General features: G+C 38.5%; 1 protein-coding gene across 3 annotated transcripts in view; it reads right to left on the reverse strand.

Annotated features, from left to right (window-relative positions):
- The window catches only part of CCDC90B (coiled-coil domain containing 90B), a 60,313-nt gene that overhangs the window by 22,000 nt on the left and 16,692 nt on the right, over positions 1–21,621 (reverse strand). For 2 of the 3 annotated variants that reach the window (XM_057553917.1, XM_007168553.2), the window contains exons 2-3: positions 6,674–6,793; positions 4,220–4,323 (exon numbers count right to left, since the gene is read on the reverse strand). In XM_057553917.1, the coding sequence (XP_057409900.1) occupies positions 4,220–4,323; positions 6,674–6,793 (224 nt within the window). The remainder of the gene's footprint in view (positions 1–4,219; positions 4,324–6,673; positions 6,794–21,621) is intronic. The other variant, XM_057553918.1, reaches the window with a different exon arrangement.

Consider the following 21,621-nt stretch of genomic DNA (forward strand, 5'->3'; position numbering starts at 1 on the left):
CTTAACCTCCAAGAGTTCCTCAGCAAATACTCTTTTTTTGTTTATTTATTTTTAAAATATCTCATGGGAAAGTTTTTATCTTTCATTGCTTTGCTTTTTTTTTTTTTTTAATTTTTATTTTTTGGCTGCATGGCATGCGGGATCTTGGTTCCCGATCAGGGATCGAACCTGCACCCCAGGCAGTGGAAGCACAGAGTCTTAACCACTGGACCGCCAGGGAAGTTGATTTTGAAGGATCTTCTGCCATCAGAAATTTCTAGGATACTGAATAAGACTTAGAAGTCAGGTAATAAAATAGAAGTATGGTTTAAATAATTGTCAGTATAACATAGTTTGGTTTAAATTCCTGAGTATCTTTCCTATATTTGGCACTACAAAGAATTTGTGAAAGAAAAGGTGGTCCCTGATAGATTCTTTTTTTTTAAGTTTTTAGTTAACACCTCCGTCACCACACAAGTTCTTTCTTTCTTTTTTTAAAATTTATTTTATTTATTTTTGGCTGTGTTGGGTCTTCATTGCTGCGTGTGGGCTTTCTCTAGTTGCAGCGAGCGGGGGCTACCCTTTGTTGTGGTGCATGGGCTTCTCATTGCAGTGGCTTCTCTTGTTGTGGAGCACGGGCTCTAGGTGAGCAGGCTTCAGGAGTTGTGGTGCACGGGCTTCAGGAGTTAGCGGGCTCTAGAGTGCAGGCTCAGTAGTTGTGGTGCATGGGCTTAGTTGCTCCGTGGCATGTGGGATCTTCCCAGACCAGGGATCGAACCTGGGTCCCCTGCATTGGCAGGCGGATTCTTAACCACTGCACCACCAGGGAAGCCCTATCTGATAGACTTATAAACTTTTACTTTGCTAGGGAGGGACATTTTTGTAGAAATGATTTAAAGCAGTCTTACAAGGAAAATATAACTTTCACCACTAAACTTCTCAAAATCGTGTAGCTTGCTGACTCATCTTTTTTTTTAATCCCTTTTTAATCAAAAGAAAAAGTAGATGAAGGTGTAACCTTGAAAAAGACCGTCTATAACAGGGTTTATAAACAAAACAGAAAACCCCAAACAAGAACAGAATGCCTAGTGGAACCCCCATTTTGTCATAGTTTGTGGCTAGGAGTACACTGTTGGGGTTACAGTGCTCCACTGACCACAGTATGGGTGAGAAAGGCTATTTCAAAACTGCCTTGACGTTTGGAAAACAGAGGCTACAGTAGTTCCAGATGCATGGCTACGGAATGACTCAGTCCTCAAAGGGTCTGGAATGCACACATCTTCTCCAAAAACAGCTCTCAGATGGCACAGCCACATAGACTGGAGGTTAAAAATGTGAGTTCTGGAGTCAGGCTGCCTGGGTTTGAATCCAAACGCTGCCATTTACTATGAGCCTCTGGGCATGTTATTTAGCTTCCCTCCTCTTTGCTGAAATGGGAATAATAACTACCTATACCTTATAGAGTTGCTTTGAGGATTAAATGATATAATGCATGTAAAATGCTTACAGTAATACTTGGTGCACAGTTAGCATTCGATGAATGTGATGAGACAGGTGTCTAATGGCTGAAGCAGGACAGTGTGACTCCAATGTTTTGATGTGGAGGGAGTTTTGCTTTAAATATTATTCCTATCATAAAATTAAAAAGTATTTTTTACTGTGTACAATAGACATCCCTGACTCTAATGCCTTCCCTAACCCTCATCTATATTACTGGGGAGGAGGTTCATTTTCTTTTATGCAGTTCTGCTTGAAATATTCATGAGAATTACCTCAGAAGTCATACAGAAGTGGCCTCTAGGGGTTGTCGGTCTTGTTCCCCCAAAATATCATTATGAAGGGGTTCTAAGACATTAACTATAATATTATTTTTGTTTAAGTCTTTAATAAAATGTTATTTTATTACCAGAACTACATAGAGAAGAGTAGAAAATGTAACTACATACTTCTTACAGACTCTGAACTTGAGAATAAGGAATTACTGTACTGTGACTCTAAACTCTTTCTATCTCCCTTTCCGCCTTTAAATAGTTTGGGACTCAAAAAGCCTATAAGATAGCGCGTATGTCCATCTTCAAAAACTTTAAGTGGAAAAATATAATCCAGTCAAATCTATTAAAAGTGTGATCATTGTAACGACTGTGGAGCCACCAGAGAATGTGAATGTTATTCAGACTATAAGCAAGTTCAGAATATAACCGAATTCTCAGACTGAGCACACTTGACTTAGCATGGCTGTTTCTGAAGTGATCAAGTATGAAGCTTGTTTGCCTCACAGCCTATGGCTCAAGGATGGAATGGGATTTTGATTTCATACACCAGTAATAAAAAACCCAAAAGTTCAGTAGTAGTGTTCCTACATCCAATCCTACATTTTAAATGTAAGATTAAATGGCCCTGGCAGCATAAAAATTCCTCAAACAACAGTTTTAATTCACTGCTTATATTACAGAGAAACTTAAAAATCTGATTTAAGAGTACCATTAGCGGGCTTCCCTGGTGGCGCAGTGGTTGAGGGTCTGCCTGCCAATGCAGGGGACACGGGTTCGAGCCCTGGTCTGGGAGGATCCCACGTGCCGCGGAGCGATTGGGCCCGTGGGCCACAATTACTGAGCCTGCGCGTCTGGAGCCTGTGCTCCGCAACGAGAGAGGCCGCGATAATGAGAGGCCCGCACCCTGTGATGAGGAGTGGCCCCCGCTTGCCGCAACTGGAGAAAGCCCTCGCACAGAAACGAAGACCCAATACAGCCATAAATAAATAAATAAATAAAATATTAAAAAAAAAAAAAAAAAAAAGAGTACCATTAGCTCTTTCAGGATAGCTCAAAGGTTTTGGGGGATTAAATGAGTGGCTTTTTCTTTGGTGGATTTAATAGTCTGTTATGATCCTGAATAAATTTAGCGAAAATAATACACATACAAATTTAAAGTTAAGTTAAATCTAGGGGCTGAATGCTTTTAATTCTAAATATATAATTAATTGGATATTACAGTAAAAATCTTTTAAAAATTTCACTCTTTCATGACCTTTAAAGTAATGACATTTTATGCAAGAGCTCCTAATTTTATGTAAGAAAGAAATCCTAATATTTCTCTGCTGTGAAATATTTATCTGAAGAAGAAAGCCTAAATTTAAAAAATTAAAATTAAAAAAATATAACCAGAGAAAGAAAACAGATTCTTAAACACAGTAATTAATTCATGATTGACAGATTATGAATTATTATTCTACAGTTAAGTTCATTTAGCTTATTCTATCCTTCATATAAAATTATTGCTTTTTGGGGCTTCCCTGGTGGCCCAGTGGTTGAGAATCTGCCTGCCAATGCAGGGGACACGGGTTCGAGCCCTGATCCGAGAAGATCCCACATGCCGCGGAGCAACTAGGCCCGTGAGCCACAACTACTGAGCCTGTGCGTCTGGAGGCTGTGCTCCCAACAAGAGAGGCCGCGATAGTGGGAGGCCCGTGCACCATGATGAAGAGTGCCCCCCGCTTGCCGCAACTAGAGAAAGCCCTTGCACAGAAACGAAGACCCAACACAGCCAAAAATAAATAAATAAATAAATTTTTAAAAAAATTATTGCTTTTTGTCCATAGCACCACAGTGACAACTCTTGCAAATTACTGAACCTCTCTGATCCTTTCTTCAGTGGTAAAATAGAATAATTCTACCTACTTTTCAAGGTTGTTAGAGAGATTAAATAAGATCATATATGAGCAGTCCCCAGCACTGCCTCTCACTTCTTAAGTTCTTAGTAAATGGTATTACTTGGCGTTTAAGGATTCAGGTATCTGGTCAGATTAAAGCATCTTAGCCAGGAGATTTATGAACTCCTTCCCAGCCATGTAAGTCCCTTCCAGCTTTCCAACTTTGTAGAACATACACATGACTGCAGTAAAGTGGTCAGCTCTTCTACTGTGGTGGGCTTTCTATGTGGAAAAAGTTGTTTCACTAACAACCTACCACCATCCCATAACTCAAATAATATAATTATCTTACACAATGAAAGATCTGAAAAAATTTTACTCTTTGTGTTACCATAATTTTGTGATGACTATTATAACTCCTCAGTCTCCCTGGATACTGACTTTACTACACGTTTTTTGTTTTTGGTTCCTTTAGAGAGAATAATAAGGAAGACGCAGGTGTGTTTAGAAGGTGGGTGGGTAAACAGAGATGCAGTTATGAAAAAGATTGCCTAATGAAACTGTCAGAAGTGATAAAAATGAAAAGATTACCTGTTGAGCTTGAGTGACCATCTCCTTATAGATAGTATCGAGGCTGACATTTGATAAAATGGTTAATGCTGATACAATTGTTTCTGCTTGTGCTTTGTCAAATCCTACAAGCAGCAAATAGGTATTTATATTTTTTAAAAAGTGCACATCCTTCTCAAAATAGACAGCTAGAATAACTTCTATCATTTAAATTTTCATGCAGTTGACTCTTGAACACATGGATTTGAACTGAGTGGGTCCACTTAGATGCAGATTTTTCTCAATAGTAAATACTACCATACCACACAATCTGTGGTTGGTTGAAGCTGTGGATGTGGAATTGCGGATACAGAGGGCCACTATAAAGTTACATGCAGATTTTTGACTACACAGGTGGTCGGTGCCCCAACCCCTGTGTTGTTCAAGGGTCAACTGCAGTCTTTTAAAAAAATGGTTATAATTAAAAATCGACAGATTATGCTAAATTACTCTCTAAAAAGCACTCTCCAATTTTAATTCCACTGATCCATTTCCCCACATTTACATCAACATGGGTATTACTAGTCTTTTTTGAGTATGTAATTGGCATTAAAATGGTATTACATTATTTTAATTTATACTTAAAATTTGCATTTCCTTGATTAAGCATCTTTACATATATTTATTGGTAATTTATTTTTCTGTGAGCTGTTTATGGCCTTTGTCCATTTTTCTATAAAACTGCTTAACTTTTCTTATTGATTCATATGAATTCTTTGTATATTAAAGCAATAGGCTCATTGTCATATGTGTTGCTAACATTTTTAACCTTACGGATCATATCCTTTGATACACAGATTTAAATAAATATTTCTGTAGTCACATCTGTCAGTCTTTACTTTTACTTTCATTGCTTTTGAGTTTTATGTCTTGCTTCCTTACTCTTAAAAGTCAAAAAATATTTCTATATTATAATATTTTTTGTAGTCTTTCTTTATTTTACATTTAGCTTTTATTCTAAGACACACACACGTTTCTGAATGCCATTCTATTCCATTAAATCAACTCTTCTATTCCTATAGTTTCATATACTTTATTTTTTTAAAAAAATTTTTATTTTTTCATATACTTTAAATAACTGTTTTGACATCTGGTAATTTTTTGTGACTGTTCTTTGATTTTCTTTTTTTTCTATTCTTAAACATTATGCTTGTACTTCCACATAAACTTTAGTATCAGCCTTGAAACTACAGTTGTTTTTTTACATAATTGGAATCACTCTGCACATGTATCTTGAGCATTTCTCACATCAGTAAATATTCTTCAAGCTATACCATTTTCATGACTAAAATATTCTATTTTATGGATGGCTCATATTTAAATAGTGACTTTTTTTTAAACATCTTTATTGGAGTATAATTGCTTTACAATGGTGTGTTAGTTTCTACTTTATAACAAAGTGAATCAGTTATACATATACATATATCCCCATATCTCTTCCCTCTTGCATCTCCCTCCCTCCCACCCTCCCTATCCCACCCCTCTAGGTGGTCACAAAGCACGGAGCTGATCTCCCTGTGCTATGCGGCTGCTTCCCACTAGCTATCTATTTTACATTTGGTAGTGTATATATGTCCATGCCACTCTCTCACTTCGTCCCAGCTTACCCTTCTCCCTCCCCGTGTCCTCAAGTCCATTCTCTAGTAGGTCTGCGTCTTTATTCCCGTCTTGCCCCTAGGTTCTTCATGACCATTTTTTTTTTTAGATTCCATATATATCTGTTAGCATACGGTATTTACTTTTCTCTTTCTGACTTACTTCACTCTGTATGACAGACTCTAGATCCATCCACCTCACTACAAATAACTCAATTTCGTTTCTTTTTATGGATGAGTAATATTCCATTGTATATATGTGCCACATCTTTATCCATTCATGCAGCTCAATATCAAAAAAACAAACAACCCAATCCAAAAATGGGCAGAAGACCTAAATAGACATTTCTCCAAAGAAGATATACAGATTGCCAACAAACACATGAAAGAATGCTCAACATCATTAATCATTAGAGAAATGCAAATCAAAACTACAATGAGATATCATCTCACACCAGTCAGAATGGCCATCATCAAAAAATCTACAAACAATAAATGCTGGAGAGGGTGTGGAGAAAAGGGAACCCTCTTGCACTGTTGGTGGGAATGTAAATTGATACAGCCACTATGGAGAACAGTATGGAGGTTCCTTAAAAAACTAAAAATAGAACTACCATACGACCCAGCAATCCCACTACTGGGCATATACCCTGAGAAAACCATAATTCAAAAAGAGTCATGTACCACAATGTTCACTGCAGCTCTATTTACAATAGCCAGGACATGGAAGCAACCTAAACAGTGACTCTTAATTGTTCATAATGGTGATGTTGTCTTGACTAGGTAATTTGTTATGAGTGCTGTTTATATTCTCCTTTCAAAAGGGATCCATGTTTCTCACCATGAGTTTCCAGGTCCTGAACCAATGCATGGGTATCAAACGTTAATTTCCTTTGTTCTAAAGGAGTTATGTCCACTCGCCTCATATCATATCCTTCCTTGGTTGTGGTGGTGAAGAAATCTGAAAAGAGAAGGCAGTTTTTTTGGTAGTAACTAATAGAAGCATCACATTTTAGCTTCTAAAACATTTCCCCCCATCTATTTATAATACAGTTCCAGCTCTTCTACTTGGGAATTCTGTAATTTCAAGCAAGATAAAGGACTTATCTGAGCCCGATTCTTTTTTTTTTTTTTTTGGCCACACCATGCAGCATGAAGGATCTTAATTCCCCGACCAGGGATCGAACCCATACCCGCTGCATTAGGAGCACAGTCTTAACCACTGGACTGCCAGGGAGGTCCCTGAGCCCCTGATTCTTTTTTTTTTTTTTTTTTTAATATTTATTTATTTATTTATTTTTGGCTGTGTTGGGTCTTCGTTGCTGCGTGCGGACTTTCTCTAGTTGCAGCAAGCGGGGGCTGCTCTTCGTTGCGGTGCGCGGGCTTCTGATTGCGGTGGCTTCTCTTGTTGCAGAGCACGGGCTCTAGGCGCGTGGGCTTCAGTAGTTGTGGCACGTGGGCTCAGTAGTTGTGGCTTACGGGCTCTAGAGCACAGGCTCAGTAGTTGTGGCGCACGGGCTTAGTTGCTCCGCGGCATGTGGGATCTTCCTGGACCAGGGATTGAACCTGTATCCCCTGCATTGGCAGGCAGATTCTTATCCACTGCACCACCAGGGAAGCCCTTCCCCTAATTCTTTTATTTGAGAAGTCTCTAACATTATTCTGTACATAGTAAACATTCAGTAAATGTTTGCTGTCTTTCAGTATTCCAAAATTTTAAGAGTCAGTCTAACATCATAACATAATATACATCAAAGCTTTGGGTATTATCTCTGATTACTGGAGAGCAGAAACTGTCCAGCAACTCTCCTCCTTGCTCAGAAGTCTCTCATAGAGCTGTGATAATTTTTATACATATACCCCCATCTGAAGTAGCTTTCTGTCCTCCCACTCTTATATATCCACAGTTTATTTCCTACACAGTTCTCAGTTCTAATCCGAAATTATCTTGTTTACTGCTTGTCTCTCTGAACCAGAATGTAAGTTCCATGAGGCCTGGACTGTGTTTTTCATCTGTATCTTTAGTACCTAAAACAGTGCTTGGCAAATAGTTGGCTCACAATATTTTATTGTTGAATCAATCAGTGAATCGGATTTTAAATCCTGGAGTATTTAGTGGTATCGACACAAAAGACCTAGGACGTTGTTTTCATTTTTGAAATAAATGGCCTATTTCAATAAATTCCCAATTTTTAACCTAGACACAGAATGGTTCTTTTCCATCTACTGCTGATGAATTTATTAAAAAGTATTTTCTTTGGGGGAGAACTCTGTCTATATACAACTTTATTGCCATTACTATGTATTAAGTAAAATAACTGCTAATTAGTATAAACTACTAATCAAACACAAGGTACTATACTAGATACTTTATATACTACCAAGTCCTCGTGGTATTATTCACCTTTTTAGATAAGAAAATCAAGCCTAGGAAAGGTAAATAAAGCCTAAGGTTTTGCCTAAGGTCTTGCCTAAGGTCATAGAGTCTCTGGCAGAATCAGGATTCAGATCCAGGTCTTCTGACTCCAAATCTCATGCTCTCTTACCCCATGCTGTCTTTTTTATCCTAAGCCACTTAAGACATCTAGGTACTTAAAAGACAAAGCTGCAACCTTAGGTATTACTTTTCTGCTAGTATAGTGTAAGGCAAATGTGATTCCTTCCTATATAACTTTCTAGTCAAGAAACATCTGAGTGCCAGGCACTGTGTTAGGCACAGGGGATGATAAGCAAAACCAGACATAACAGATGTCTTCACTGACTCTATAGACTAATAAACAGGAAACAGATGTTTTTAAAAAAAATCTAAACATAAACTCTAAATTCAAATAATGAAAGAGTAATGTCCAGTCCTTTAGATTAATTCATTCAAGTACTCAGATGCATTCTGGTTAACCAGAAATAAAAGGAAGCAGATGTAAAGGTGGATCAATTCTGAACACACACACACTCATTAGCACAGAGGTCAGCAATCTTTCTGGCTTTGAGTGGCATCTAGAAGAGTTAAGCAGTGTGCCTGTGGGTCAATATTAAACCTAAGGAGGGAGAGAAAAAGAAAATTAGAGGAAAAAGAGGGGCAGGTTTCTATAACAACTGCATTAGGAACAATGATTGGTACCCTTAGTTACCTATCCTTGATTAGAAGTTGATTCAGTTGATTAAAAGTTCAGTCTTTTATTTGGGGTTTAGGGGAAAAAATCAGTAATAATATTTATACAACATGTTACTATTTTCACACCTATTACTTTATCCTTAGAATTCTCATGTTGTGGATGAGGAAAACTGAGGCTCAGAGGAGCTAAGTAATTTGTCTGAGATCTTATGGTCTCAGAGCAAGGCATATTAGTACACAGTTCTCTGACTTCAGTCAACAAACTTTGAATACCTTCCACAAAGAGAAGCTTCCTGGGGCTCCCCTGGTGGAGCAGTGGTTGAGAATCTGCCTGCTAATGCAGGGGACGTGGGTTCGAGCCCTGGTCTGGGAAGATCCCACATGCCGCGGAGCAACTAGGCCCGTGAGCCACAACTACTGAGCCTGCGCTCTACAGCCCATGAGCCACAACTACTGAGCCCATGTGCCACAACTACTGAAGCCCGTGTGCCTAGAGCCCTGCTCCACAGCAAGAGAAGCCACTGCAATGAGAAGCCCGCACACCACAACGAAGAGTAGCCCCCACTTGCTCAACTAGAGAAGCCTGCGCACAGCAACGAATACCCAACGCAGCCAAAAAAAAAAAGATGTTAGCGGAACTATTTAAAAAAAAAAACAAGAATTTCATATTTGGGAAGTTTGTCAAAAACATCAAAAAGGTTCCAAAACACTTGGTCAAATAGGATCATAGGTCATTGTGAAACAATACTTCAATAAACAAATACAGATCACTTAAAGGCAAAGAAACTCACACAATCTGTTACCAATAGCAATACTCCAAGAAAACTTTTTTCTCTTAACAAAGAGAGGAACCAAATCCAGTCTTGCACCAGCCTACTTTTAATAAAAAAAAAATCCATTTATTTTAATAAAATAAAAATCCATTTACCTAATTAAATTTAATCTAATCCCAGCCTGTACAAAACTGTACAAAATTCCTATGTACAAAACTCCTTTTTCAGGGCCCCCTTTCTACATACCTTCTAAGACCTTTTGTATACGTATTAGTTTGTCCTATATTTTTCCATCCAAAAATAAGCAGTTTTAGGACAATCATTTTTTCCCCTTAACAAAATGTATTTTCATTCCTCACACCTTTTGCTGAAAACACCCATCCTACTTTCCTTGCATATTGAAATGTTTCCCTTATTATTTTTAGTAACTTTAATTACATATTACACCTTTAACCCTTAAAAACCTTACTCTCTACCAAAAATCGACAATCAGCAAGTAACTGTAAACTGTCATACCAGCATTTCCTTATTGGAATATCCTATAACCTCTAGAAACATATAACATAATTTCTTTCCTCAATGTGGTATAAGATATGGGTCTAATAAACCCAAACATCTTTAGTGTCCCTCTCGTAAGGAGACAAAAGTAGGTAAATTTAGATCTGTTTAGCAATTACTGTTCCAGTATTTTATTTTATTTGAAATGACCTGGATATTCAGTGAACTGCCATCATTTAATTTAACTTAGCAAAACTCAACTTACCAAAAATCTGGAGAAACTATTTTAAATAGACATACCCCAAACATAATTATTCCTAAAGAGTTCACCTAAAAACTCTCATCCCATTCCCCTTTATTTTATAACTTATGAAAATACTACCATACCAAGTGAAAACATTTTTTTTTTTTTGCTGACAAACTCTGTAACAGAACTAACATGAACATGTTGACCTTCGGTAAACTTACTTTTATTATAAAAGTAAGATATGTCTACATTGATTAAACCAGCAAACTTAAGCTAGCTTTAATACCAGACGTTAGTTTAATATTGAATACTTCCTAGATCATGTGACCCTGAAATTCCTTCCGGCCAGTTTCTTTCATATTTAGAAATATTTAATTTGTAAGTACTTACTTTTAAGTCAATTAAATAGAGCTCTTTATAAATTTAATTTTGATAATATTTCCCAGAGCTAGAGATATTTCATACGTATAATGTCTACACAGACACATAAACAGACAAATTTAGAGATCTCATAGCTTCACTTTAAAAACTTAATTATGATTCATGTACTACAATGTAAATTTACTAGTTATTTATAACAGTTGAGGTAAGTTAAATTTCTTTGCTCAGATGACAAAGGCTTTACTATTTGTGGAAAAGACTTAATATTTGTATTTGTCCTTGATAAACCCTTAAGGAGGCTATGAATTAGATTCTGGCTGAGGGAGCCTTTCCAGTGGTTTGAGTTTAAAAAGGCCACTTTTTTCCTTTTTCCCCCGTTGGTTTCAGGTTCTGAAACCTGACTGAGCTAATTAGGTTCAGTCTCAGATCATTGTGAGCTGTATTTACATTTCTGATTTATAGAGATTTGCAAGACAAAGATGTTGCTTTTATTTCCACAAAGAACAGGTCTGTCACCTAAATGATATTAAAAGATTAATTTGCCCAACTATGTTTTCTTTAATTTCCTTTTTTATATCAGTGAGAAGATTTCCAACTAAACTGTAATTCAGGAGTTCTCTGTTCTAGGATTTCAGGGCTTAATTTATCATGCCTTCAAAAGCTTGCATAAGGCATTCAACAAAGGCCCTCTTTCTCAGTTTTACTTTATACTGTATGGGCTCAGGTAATGCTACTGGTTTCCTTTAGCATGTTTAATTAATATTTCCTGAGGGGCAAATTCATATGCCCTGCCTTATAATACCAAGCAGGGGAAGCATTCACCAGTGAAACATGTCTATTCCATGATATAATTAAGCAAAAGAGATGTAACCATCTTATATAAAGCCCACTTAAAACGGGTACATTTTTATAAATTTTCATCTCAATTCTATCAACTTTTGTTCTTTTAACTTTAGTTTCCATTAGGACCCAATCAACAAGTGTAGGTCTTACGAGGAGTCCTAGAAGCCTTTCTTTTTATCCTGACCATTATATCTATTTTTGTATAAAAGGCTCTGGGATCCCCAGTGGGGGGGGCTGAGCCAAGGGTTTCAAGCCCTTTTCTCAATCTTTTAACTTTATTGGCCTGTTGCCCCAAGTAACTATTGGTCAGGTATCTGAGTGTAATTTTCTTCCAGCCTTTTAAATATATAAATACATAAATATAAACAAACAAATAAATAAAACACTGAGGTAAACGGAGTGGACTTGTCCAGGGCCCTGTAATGTTGGGGACAGCAAGGGAATCCCTTTGGCCCATCCAATCTCAGGTAGTGCTGTATCAAACCAAACCTCTGATTTAATTCCATTAATTTCTGTTTTATTTACTCCATTTAAAAATAACCATCTAAAGAGTTTATTAATTTGGGACACGTCCCTTTAAAATTTCCACCTGGTTGGGAAAAAGTCTCTAGAATTTCCCTTCAGTTTTCTTTCCCCCTGTTAATCAACCTAGTTAACATGAATTATTCTAATGTTTTTAGTAGCATCTGTAAGACCCACTGAGGGGAAGTGGAGACCACAAACAAGGCTTCCCAAACCATTTGTATTTTGGGTTTGTTTTAAACTAAGGGAGTTTTTAGGTTAACCACTGCCAACTAAAAACTGGCATTTGCCATCTGCCTCTCTAAGGATTAAGTCACTAGCCACTGCAGTCACTGACCTTCAACACACCCTGAAAGGAGTTCAGGGCAGATATCAGGAATGAGGCACTCTGTGCTTTGGGAAAAATTGGCAGAACAGGCCTTCAGATAGTTAGATATTTTCAGGAGAAGATTTTATGAGCCCAAATTATGGTATCTTTTCATGTTTAGAAAAGCACTAAAATCATTAAGGGAGACATCTGCTTCTCATGACCAGCAGTAACCTTCTGCAAAAATGTGTGCCTGACTGCACATATCCCCCTTCACTAAAATCATATATATACTGACCTTTCCCTCTACCTCTTTGGAGCAGTTCCTCAGAGCTGCTGAGAGGCTGTCTCCTGGGCTATAGTCCTCATTATGCCCCAAATAAAACTTAATTCACAACTCTCATGTTGTGCATGTTTTTTTCAGTCAACACCATTTATATGTATTTCCCACCTTTTAATTTGTTTCCCCCCCCCATTGGTACCAATAAAACAGCTGTTTATAATGAGCTCTCTAAAAATTTACCAATTTAGAAACTTCTCAAATTTGAAGGATCCATCATCTAGCCATTAATGAGATATATCTTAATAGTGACTCAAACCAGTAAGATGCAAGAGGCTTCCTCGCAAGAGAGTGCAAAAGATGGCACCTAAACAAGATCCAGAAAGTTTACTCCTCAAAACAGTTAAGAAAGTAAAAGACTTCATTGTACAGGCTGACTGAACAAAGGTTAAGATGGCAAAAAGCCACCACACAAAAGACTGCTCAGAAACCCAGTCTGTTCAATAGGTTGCCAAATGTATACCATATGTGCACCTTTTGGATGGCAGAGACCAAGTTCTCAAAACACACACACACACAGATGAAGATCAGGTAGTACATGTAAATGTACATTATGTACATTTACATGTAAATTACATACATTTACATGTACATTACATGCACATGTACATGTACATTTCAAAGACACAGGAAGAGAAATGCAAGTTCCCCCTAGAAGGGCTTTTGTTTAAGGTCAGAATTCTGAAAAGACGTTTTTATCAGGCTGGCTTTTTCTAACTTAACTGTGTACACAAAAAAAGAGCTCCATCTTGGGAGAGAGCGGCCAAGATGGTGGAGTAGAAAGACCCTGAGCTCATCTCTTCTCACGAGCATAGCAAAATCACAACTATCTGCAGAGCAACCATTGATGAAAAAGACTGGAACCTACCAGAAAAGATCTTCTACAACTAAAGGAACCACAACAAGATGGAGAGAAGGGGTGAACACATGATATAATCAAATCCCATCTCCACGAACTGGAGAATAATTGTATTGCAGAGGTAATCTCACAGGAGTGAGATTTCTGAGCCCCACGTCAGGCTCTCCAGCCCAGGGGTCTGACACCTGTAAGATGAGGCCCCAGAGCGTTTGACTTTGAAGGCTAATGGGGCTTAACTGCAGGAGCCCCACAGGACTTGGGGGAATAACAGACTTCACTCTTAAAGGCCCACACAAAAATCTCATGCACACCAGGACCCAGGGCAAAGCAGTCACTTGATAGGTGCATGGGCCAGACCTACCTGCTGGTCTTGGAGAGTCTACTGGAGAGGCAGTGAGGGGAGTGGCTGCGGCTCACCCTGGGGACATAGACACAGGTGGCAGAAATTGGGGAACATTCAGCTGTGTGAGCACTGCTGCTGCTGGCAGCTGCTATCTTGGCTCATTAGCCAAGACCTAGTACCACCCAACAGCCTGCAGGCACCAGTGCTGGGAAGCCTCAGAACAAACAACTAACTGGGCAGGGACACGGCTCCACCCATAAGCACTGAAGCTGCCTAAAGACTAAAAACCCCACAGCCACCTCTGGACACACCCCTAGACAAAGCCCAGCCAACAGGAGGGCTAACTCCCAGCTCCAACCACCAGTGGGCAGGCACCGGTCCCTCCTGCCAAGAAGCCTGCACAAGCCCTTAGACCAGACTCACACACCAGGAGGCAGACACTAGAAGCAACAAACCTACAATCCTGCAGTGGAGGCCAGACCCTACCCTGGGGCCAGCTGGGTCCTGGCCCTACCCACTAGCAGGCCAATGCAAACTTTGGAACACCCTGGACCCCAGATCCAACAGTGTCAGGAACTGGCCCCACACCAACAATCTGAAATGAACTCTGGGGTCCCTGGGCCCTGCAGCCAGACTCCAGAACCAGCTCTGCCTGACAGTAGCCTGGCACTAACACCAGGATCTGGCTTCATTTGCCAGTGGGTGGGCAACAGCTCAGGAGACTTTGGGACCCTGACTCCACCTACCAGTGAGTGAGCACTAGCCTTGGGACCCCTTAGGATTCTGCGACCATCCACGTTGTGACCAGGCCCCACTAAATAGCAGCTAGCAGCATCCACACAAGGCAGGCTGTGGCAACCAACTAGATTAGGGGCCAACCAAACCTACCAGACTGCCCACATAGCCCTCTTAGGAGGAACCCCTAGAGCATACAGCTTGGGTGACAAGAGAGGAGTGCACTGCTGGGATGCACAGGACACCGCCTACAGAGGGCCACTTCTCCAAGGTAACTAACCTGCCACATACATAAAAATACAAATAGCAAGTCAGACAAAATGAGATAGCAGAGGAATACGTGCCTGCTGAAGGAACAAGATAAAACCACAGAAGAAGTAACTGACGTGGAAATAGGCAATCTATGCAAGAAAGAGTTCAGGGTAATGATTGTAAAGATAATCAAAGAACTCGGGAGGACAATGGATAAACAGAGAGAGAAGTTAGAAGTTTTTTTTTTTTTTAAGTTAGAAGTTTTTAATGAAGAGGTAGAAAATACAAAGGACAACCAATCAGAGATGAAGAATACAATAACTGAAATGAAAATTACACTAGAATGAATTAATAGTAGACTAAATGATTCAGAAGAACAGATCAGTGAGCTAGAAGACAGTGTAAATCACTATAGCTGAACAGAAAAAAGAATGAAAAGAAATGAGAACAGTTTAAGAGACCTCTGGGAAAACATCAGCACAATAATATTGCATTATAGGGGTCCCAGAAGGAGGAGACAGAGAGGGCCTGAGAAAATTATTTGAAGAGACAGTAGCTGAAAACCTCCCTAACCTGGGAAAGGAAACAGTCATCCAAGTCCAGGAAGCGCAGAGATTCCCACAGAGGATTAACCCAAAGAGGAACACACCAAGACATATTGTAATCATAATGACAAAGTTAAAGATAAAAAGAGAATACTAAAAGCAGCAAGGGAAAATCAACAAAACACATACAAGGGAACTCCCATAAGGCTATCAGCTGATTTTTCAGCAGACCTCTGCAGGCCGGAAGGGAGTGGCATAATATATTTAAAGTGATGAAAGGGGAAAACTTACAACCAAGAATACTCTACCCAGCAAGGCTCTCATTCAGACTCGATGGAGAAATCAAAAGCTTTACAGACAAGCAAAAGCTAAAAGAATTGAGCACCACCAAACCAGCTTTACAACAAATGATAAAGGAACTTCTCTAGATGATAAAGAAAAGACCACCTAGAAACTAGAAACAAGAAAACAACTAGAAACAAGAAAAGTACAAAATGTAAAAGCTCACCAGTAAAGGCAATCATACAGTAAAGGTAGGAAATCATCCACACACAAAGCCAGTAGGGAGTTCAAAAGACTAAAGTGGTAAAATCATGTGTATCCACAACAAGCAGTTAAGGGATACACAAAACAATTAAATGTAAAATATGATATCAAAAGCAGTAATTGTGGGGACTTCCCTGGCAGTCTAGCGGTTAAGACTGCACTCCCAATGCAGGGGGCATGGGGTCGATCCTTGGTTAGGGAACTAAGATCCCGCATGCCGTGCAGTGCGGCCAAAAAAACCCAAAAGAAAAACCAAAAACAAACGAAAAAACTCCCGGTAATTGTGAGGGGAAGAGAATACAAATGAAGGGTATTTAAAATGCATTTGAAATTAAGAGAGCAGCAACTTAAAACAATCATCTGTATACATAGACTGCTATACAAAAACCTCATGGTAACCGCAAACCAAAAACTTATAATGGATCTACACACAAGAAAGAAAAAGGGGACTTCCCTAGTGGCGTAGTGGTTAAAAATCCGCCTGCCAATGTAGGGGACACAGGTTCCAGCCCTGGTCCGGGAAGATCCCACATGCTGTGAAGCAACTAAGCCCGTGCACCACAACTACTGAGCCTGCACTCTAGAGCCCACAAGCCACAACTACAAGCGCACAAGCCACAACTAGGCCCATGCGCCTAAAGCCTGTGCTCCACAACAAGAGAAGCCAACGCAATGAGAAGCCCACACACCAAGATGAAGAGCAGCCCCCACTAGCCAAAACTAGAGAAAGGCCGCACACAGCAACGAAGACCCAACGCAGCCAAAAATAAATAAATAAATTTATTTTTTAAAAAAAGAAAAGAAAAAGGAATCCAAACACAACACTAAATATAGTCATCAAATCACAAGACAAGTGAACAAAAGAAGGGGGAAATAAAAGACTTACAAAAATCCAAATCAGTTAACAAAATGGCAATAAGAACATATATATAGTTAATTATCTTAAATGTAAATGGACTAAATGCTCCAACCAAAAGACACAGACTGGCTGAATGGATACAAAAACAAGACCCGCATGTATGCTAACTACAAGAGACTCACTTTAGATCTAGAGAAACATACAGACTGAAAGTGATGGAAAAGGTATTCCATGCAAATGGTAATCAAAAGAAAGCCGGAGTAGCAATACTTATATCAGACAAAATAGACTTTAAAATAATGACTGTCACAAGAGACAAAGAAAAACACTACAAAATGATCAAAGGATCAATCCAAGAGGAAGACTTAACAACTGAAAATATATATACACCCAACATAGGAGCACCTCAAAATATAAGAAAAATATTAACAGACAAAGGAGAAATTGACAGTAACACAATAATAACAGGGGGACTTTAACTTACATGTTACATCAACGGACAGATCATACAGACAGAAAATCAATAAAGAAACACAGGCCTTAAATAACACATTGGATGAAATGGGCTTAATTGATATTTATTGAGCATTTCACCTGAAAGAAGCAGAATAAACATCCTTTTCTCATGCACATGGAACATTCTCCAGGAGAGATCACATGCTAGGCCACAAAACAAGGCTTGATAAATTTTAAAAATTGAAATCATATCAAGCATTTTTTTCTGACCACAAAAGTATGAGACTAGAAATCATCTACAATAAAAAAACTGCAAAAAAACACAAATACGTCAAGGCTAAACAATACACTACTAAACAACCAATAAGTCACTAAAGAAATCAAAGAGGAAATAAAAAAATACCTGAAACAAAAGAAAACGACAACATGATGATCCAAAACCTATGGATGCAGCAAAAGCAATTCTAAGCGATACAAGGTTACCTCAGGAAACAAGAAAAATCTCAAACAACCTTACGTCTAAAGCAACTAGAGAGAGAATAAACAAAACCCAAAGTTAGTAGGAGGAAAGAAATCATAAAGAACAGAGCAGAAAAAAATGAAATAGAGATGAAGAAAACAACAGAAAAGATCAATGAAACTAAAACCGTGTTCTTTGAAAAAATAAGCAAAATAGATAAACCTTTAGCCAGACTCATCAAGAAAAAAAGGGAGAGGGCCCAAACCAATAAAATCAGAAATGAATTAGAAGTTACAACCAACACCACAGAGATACAAAGGACCATAAGAGACTACTGCCGGGAACTATATACCAATAAAATGGACAGCCTGAAAGAAATGGACAAATTCTTAGAAAGGTGCACTCTCCCAAGACTAAACCAGGAAGAAATAGAAAATATGAACAGACGAATTACCAGTACTGAAAATAATTAATTAAAAAACTCCCAACAGAATCTGCCTGCCAATGCAGGGGACACGGGTTCGTGCCCTGGTCTGGGAAGATCCCACATGCCACGGAGCAACTGGGCCCGTGAGCCACAATTACTGAGCCTGCGCGTCTGGAGCCTGTGCTCGGCAACAAGAGAGGCCGCGACAGTGAGAGGCCCGCGCACCGCGATGAAGAGTGGTCCCCACTCGCCGCAACTGGAGAAAGCCCTCGCACAGAAACGAAGACTCAACACAGTCATAAAAAAAAAAAAAAAAAAAAACTCCCAACAAACAAAAGTACAGGACCAGATGGCTTTACAGGTGAAATCTACCAAACATTTGGAGAAGAGTTAACACCTACCCTTCTGAAACTATTTCAAAAAATTGCAGGAACACTTCTGAACTCCTTCTATGACGCCACCATCACCCTGATAGCAAAATCAGACAAAGCTATCACAAAGACAAAAACCACATTCACAGAAAAATAAACAAGATGAAAAGGCAGAAGGCTATGTACTAGATGAAGGAACAAGATAAAACCCCAGAAAAACAACTAAATGAAGTGGAGATAGGCAACCTTCCAGAAAAAGAATTCAGAATAATGATAGTGAAGATGATCCAGGACCTCAGAAAAAGAATGGAGGCAAAGATCGAGAAGATGCAAGAAATGTTTAACAAACACTTAGAAGAATTAAAGAACAAACAAACAGAGATGAACAATACAATAACTGAAATGAAAACTACACTAGAAGGAATCAATAGCAGAATAACTGAGGCAGAAGAACGGATAAGTGACCTGGAAGACACAATGGTGGAATTCACTGCTGCAGAAGACAATAAAGAAAAGAGAATGCAAAGAAATGAAGACAGCCTAAGAGACCTCTGGGACATTAAACGCAACAACGTTTGCATTATAGGGGTCCCAGAAGGAGAAAAGAGAGAGAAAGGACCCGAGAAAATATTTGAAGATATTATAGTCGAAAACTTCCCTAACATGGGAAAGGAAATTGCCACCCAAGTCCAGGAAGCACAGAGAGTCCCAGGAAGGATAAACCCAAGGAGAAACATGCCAAAACACATAGTAATCAAATTGGCAAAAATTAAAGGCAAGGAAAAATTATTGAAAGCAGCAAGGGAAAAACGACAAATAACATACAAGAGAACTCCCATAAGGTTAACAGCTGATTTCTCAGCAGAAACTCTACAAGCCAGAAGGGAGTGGCATGATATACTTAAAGTGATGAAAGGGAAGAACCTACAACCAAGAATACTCTACCCAGCAAGGATCTCATTCAGATTCAATGGAGAAATATAAAGCTTTACAGACAAGCAAAAGCTAAGAGAATTCAGCACCACCAACCAGCTCTACAGCAAATGCTAAAGGAACTTCTCTAAGAGGGAAACACAAGAGAGAAAAGGACCTACAAAAACAAACCCAAAACGATTAAGAAAATGGTAATAGTTACATACATATCAATAATTACCTTAAATGTGAATGAATTAAATGCTCCAACCAAAAGACACAGGCTTGCTGAATGGATACAAAAACAAGACCCATATATATACTGTCTACAAGAGACCCACTTCAGACCTAGGGACATATACAGACTGAAAGTGAGGGGATGGAAAAAGATATTCCATGCAAATGGAAATCAAAAGAAAGCTGGAGTAGCTATACTCATATCAGATAAAATAGACTTTAAAATACAGAATGTTACAAGAGACAAGGAAGGACACTACATAATGATCAAGGGATCAATCCAAGAAGAAGATATAACAATCATAAATATATATGCACCCAACATAGGAGCACCTCAATACATAAGGCAACTGCTAACAGCTATAAAACAGGAAATCAACAGTGACACAATAATAGCGGGGGGCTTTAACACCTCACTTACACCAATGGACAGATCCAAACAGAAAATTAATAAGGAAACACAAGCTTTAAATGACACAATGAACAAATAGGTTTAATTGATATTTATAGGACATTCCATCCAAAAACAGCAGATTACACTTTCTTCTCAAGTGTGCACAGAACATTCTCCAGGATAGATCACATCTTGGGTCACAAATCAAGCCTCAGTAAATTTAAGAAAATTGAAATCATATCAAGCATCTTTTCTGACCACAATGCTATGAGATTAGAAATCAATTACAGGGAAAAAAATGTAAAAAATACAAACACATGGAGGCTAAACAATACGTTACTAAATAACCAAGAGATCACTGAAGAAATCAAAGAGGAAATCAAAAAATACCTAGAGGCAAATGACAATGAAAACACGAGGATCCAAAACCTATGGGATGCAGCAAAAGCAGTTCTAATAGGCAAGTTTATAGCTATACAAGCCTACCTCAAGAAACAAGAAAAATCTCAAATAAACAATCTAATCTTACACCTAAAGGAACAAGAGAAAGAAGAAAAAAGAAAACCCAAAGTTAGCAGAAGGAAAGAAACCATAAAGATCAGAGCAGAAATAAATGCAATAGAAACAAAGAAAACAATAGCAAAGAGTAATAAAACTAAAAGCTGGTTCTTTGAGATGATAAACAAAATTGATAAACCACTGGCCAGACCCATCAACAAAAAGAGGGAGAGGACTCAAATCAATAAAATTAGAAATGAAAAAGGAGAAGTTACAACAGACACCGCAGAAATACAAAGCATCCTAAGAGACTACTACAAGCAACTCTATGCCAATAAAATGGGCAACCTGGAAGAAATGGACAAATTCTTAGAAAGGTATAACCTTCCAAGACTGAACCAGGAAGAAATAGAAAATATGAACAGACCAATCACAAGTAATGAAATTAAAACTGTGATTAAAAATCTTCCAACAAACAGAAGTCCAGGACTAGATGGCTTCACGGGTGAGTTCTATCAAACATTTAGAGAAGAGCTAACACCCATCCTTCTCAAACTCTTCCAAAAAATTGCAGAGGAAGGAACACTCCCAAACTCATTCTATGAGGCCACCATCACCCTGATACCAAAACCAAAGATATTATAAAAAAAGAAAATTACAGACCAATATCACTGATGAATATAGATGCAAAAGTCCTCAACAAAATACGAGCAAACAGAATCCAACAACACATTAAAAGGATCATACACCATGATCAAGTGGGATTTATCCCAGGAATGCAAGGATTCTTCAATATATGCAAATCAATCAAAGTGATACACCATAATAACAAATTGAAGAATAAAAACCATATGATCATCTCAATAGATGCA

Source organism: Balaenoptera acutorostrata, chromosome 9 (genome assembly GCF_949987535.1).
Source record: "Balaenoptera acutorostrata chromosome 9, mBalAcu1.1, whole genome shotgun sequence".
In the NCBI taxonomy this organism is placed as follows: Eukaryota; Metazoa; Chordata; class Mammalia; order Artiodactyla; family Balaenopteridae; genus Balaenoptera; species Balaenoptera acutorostrata.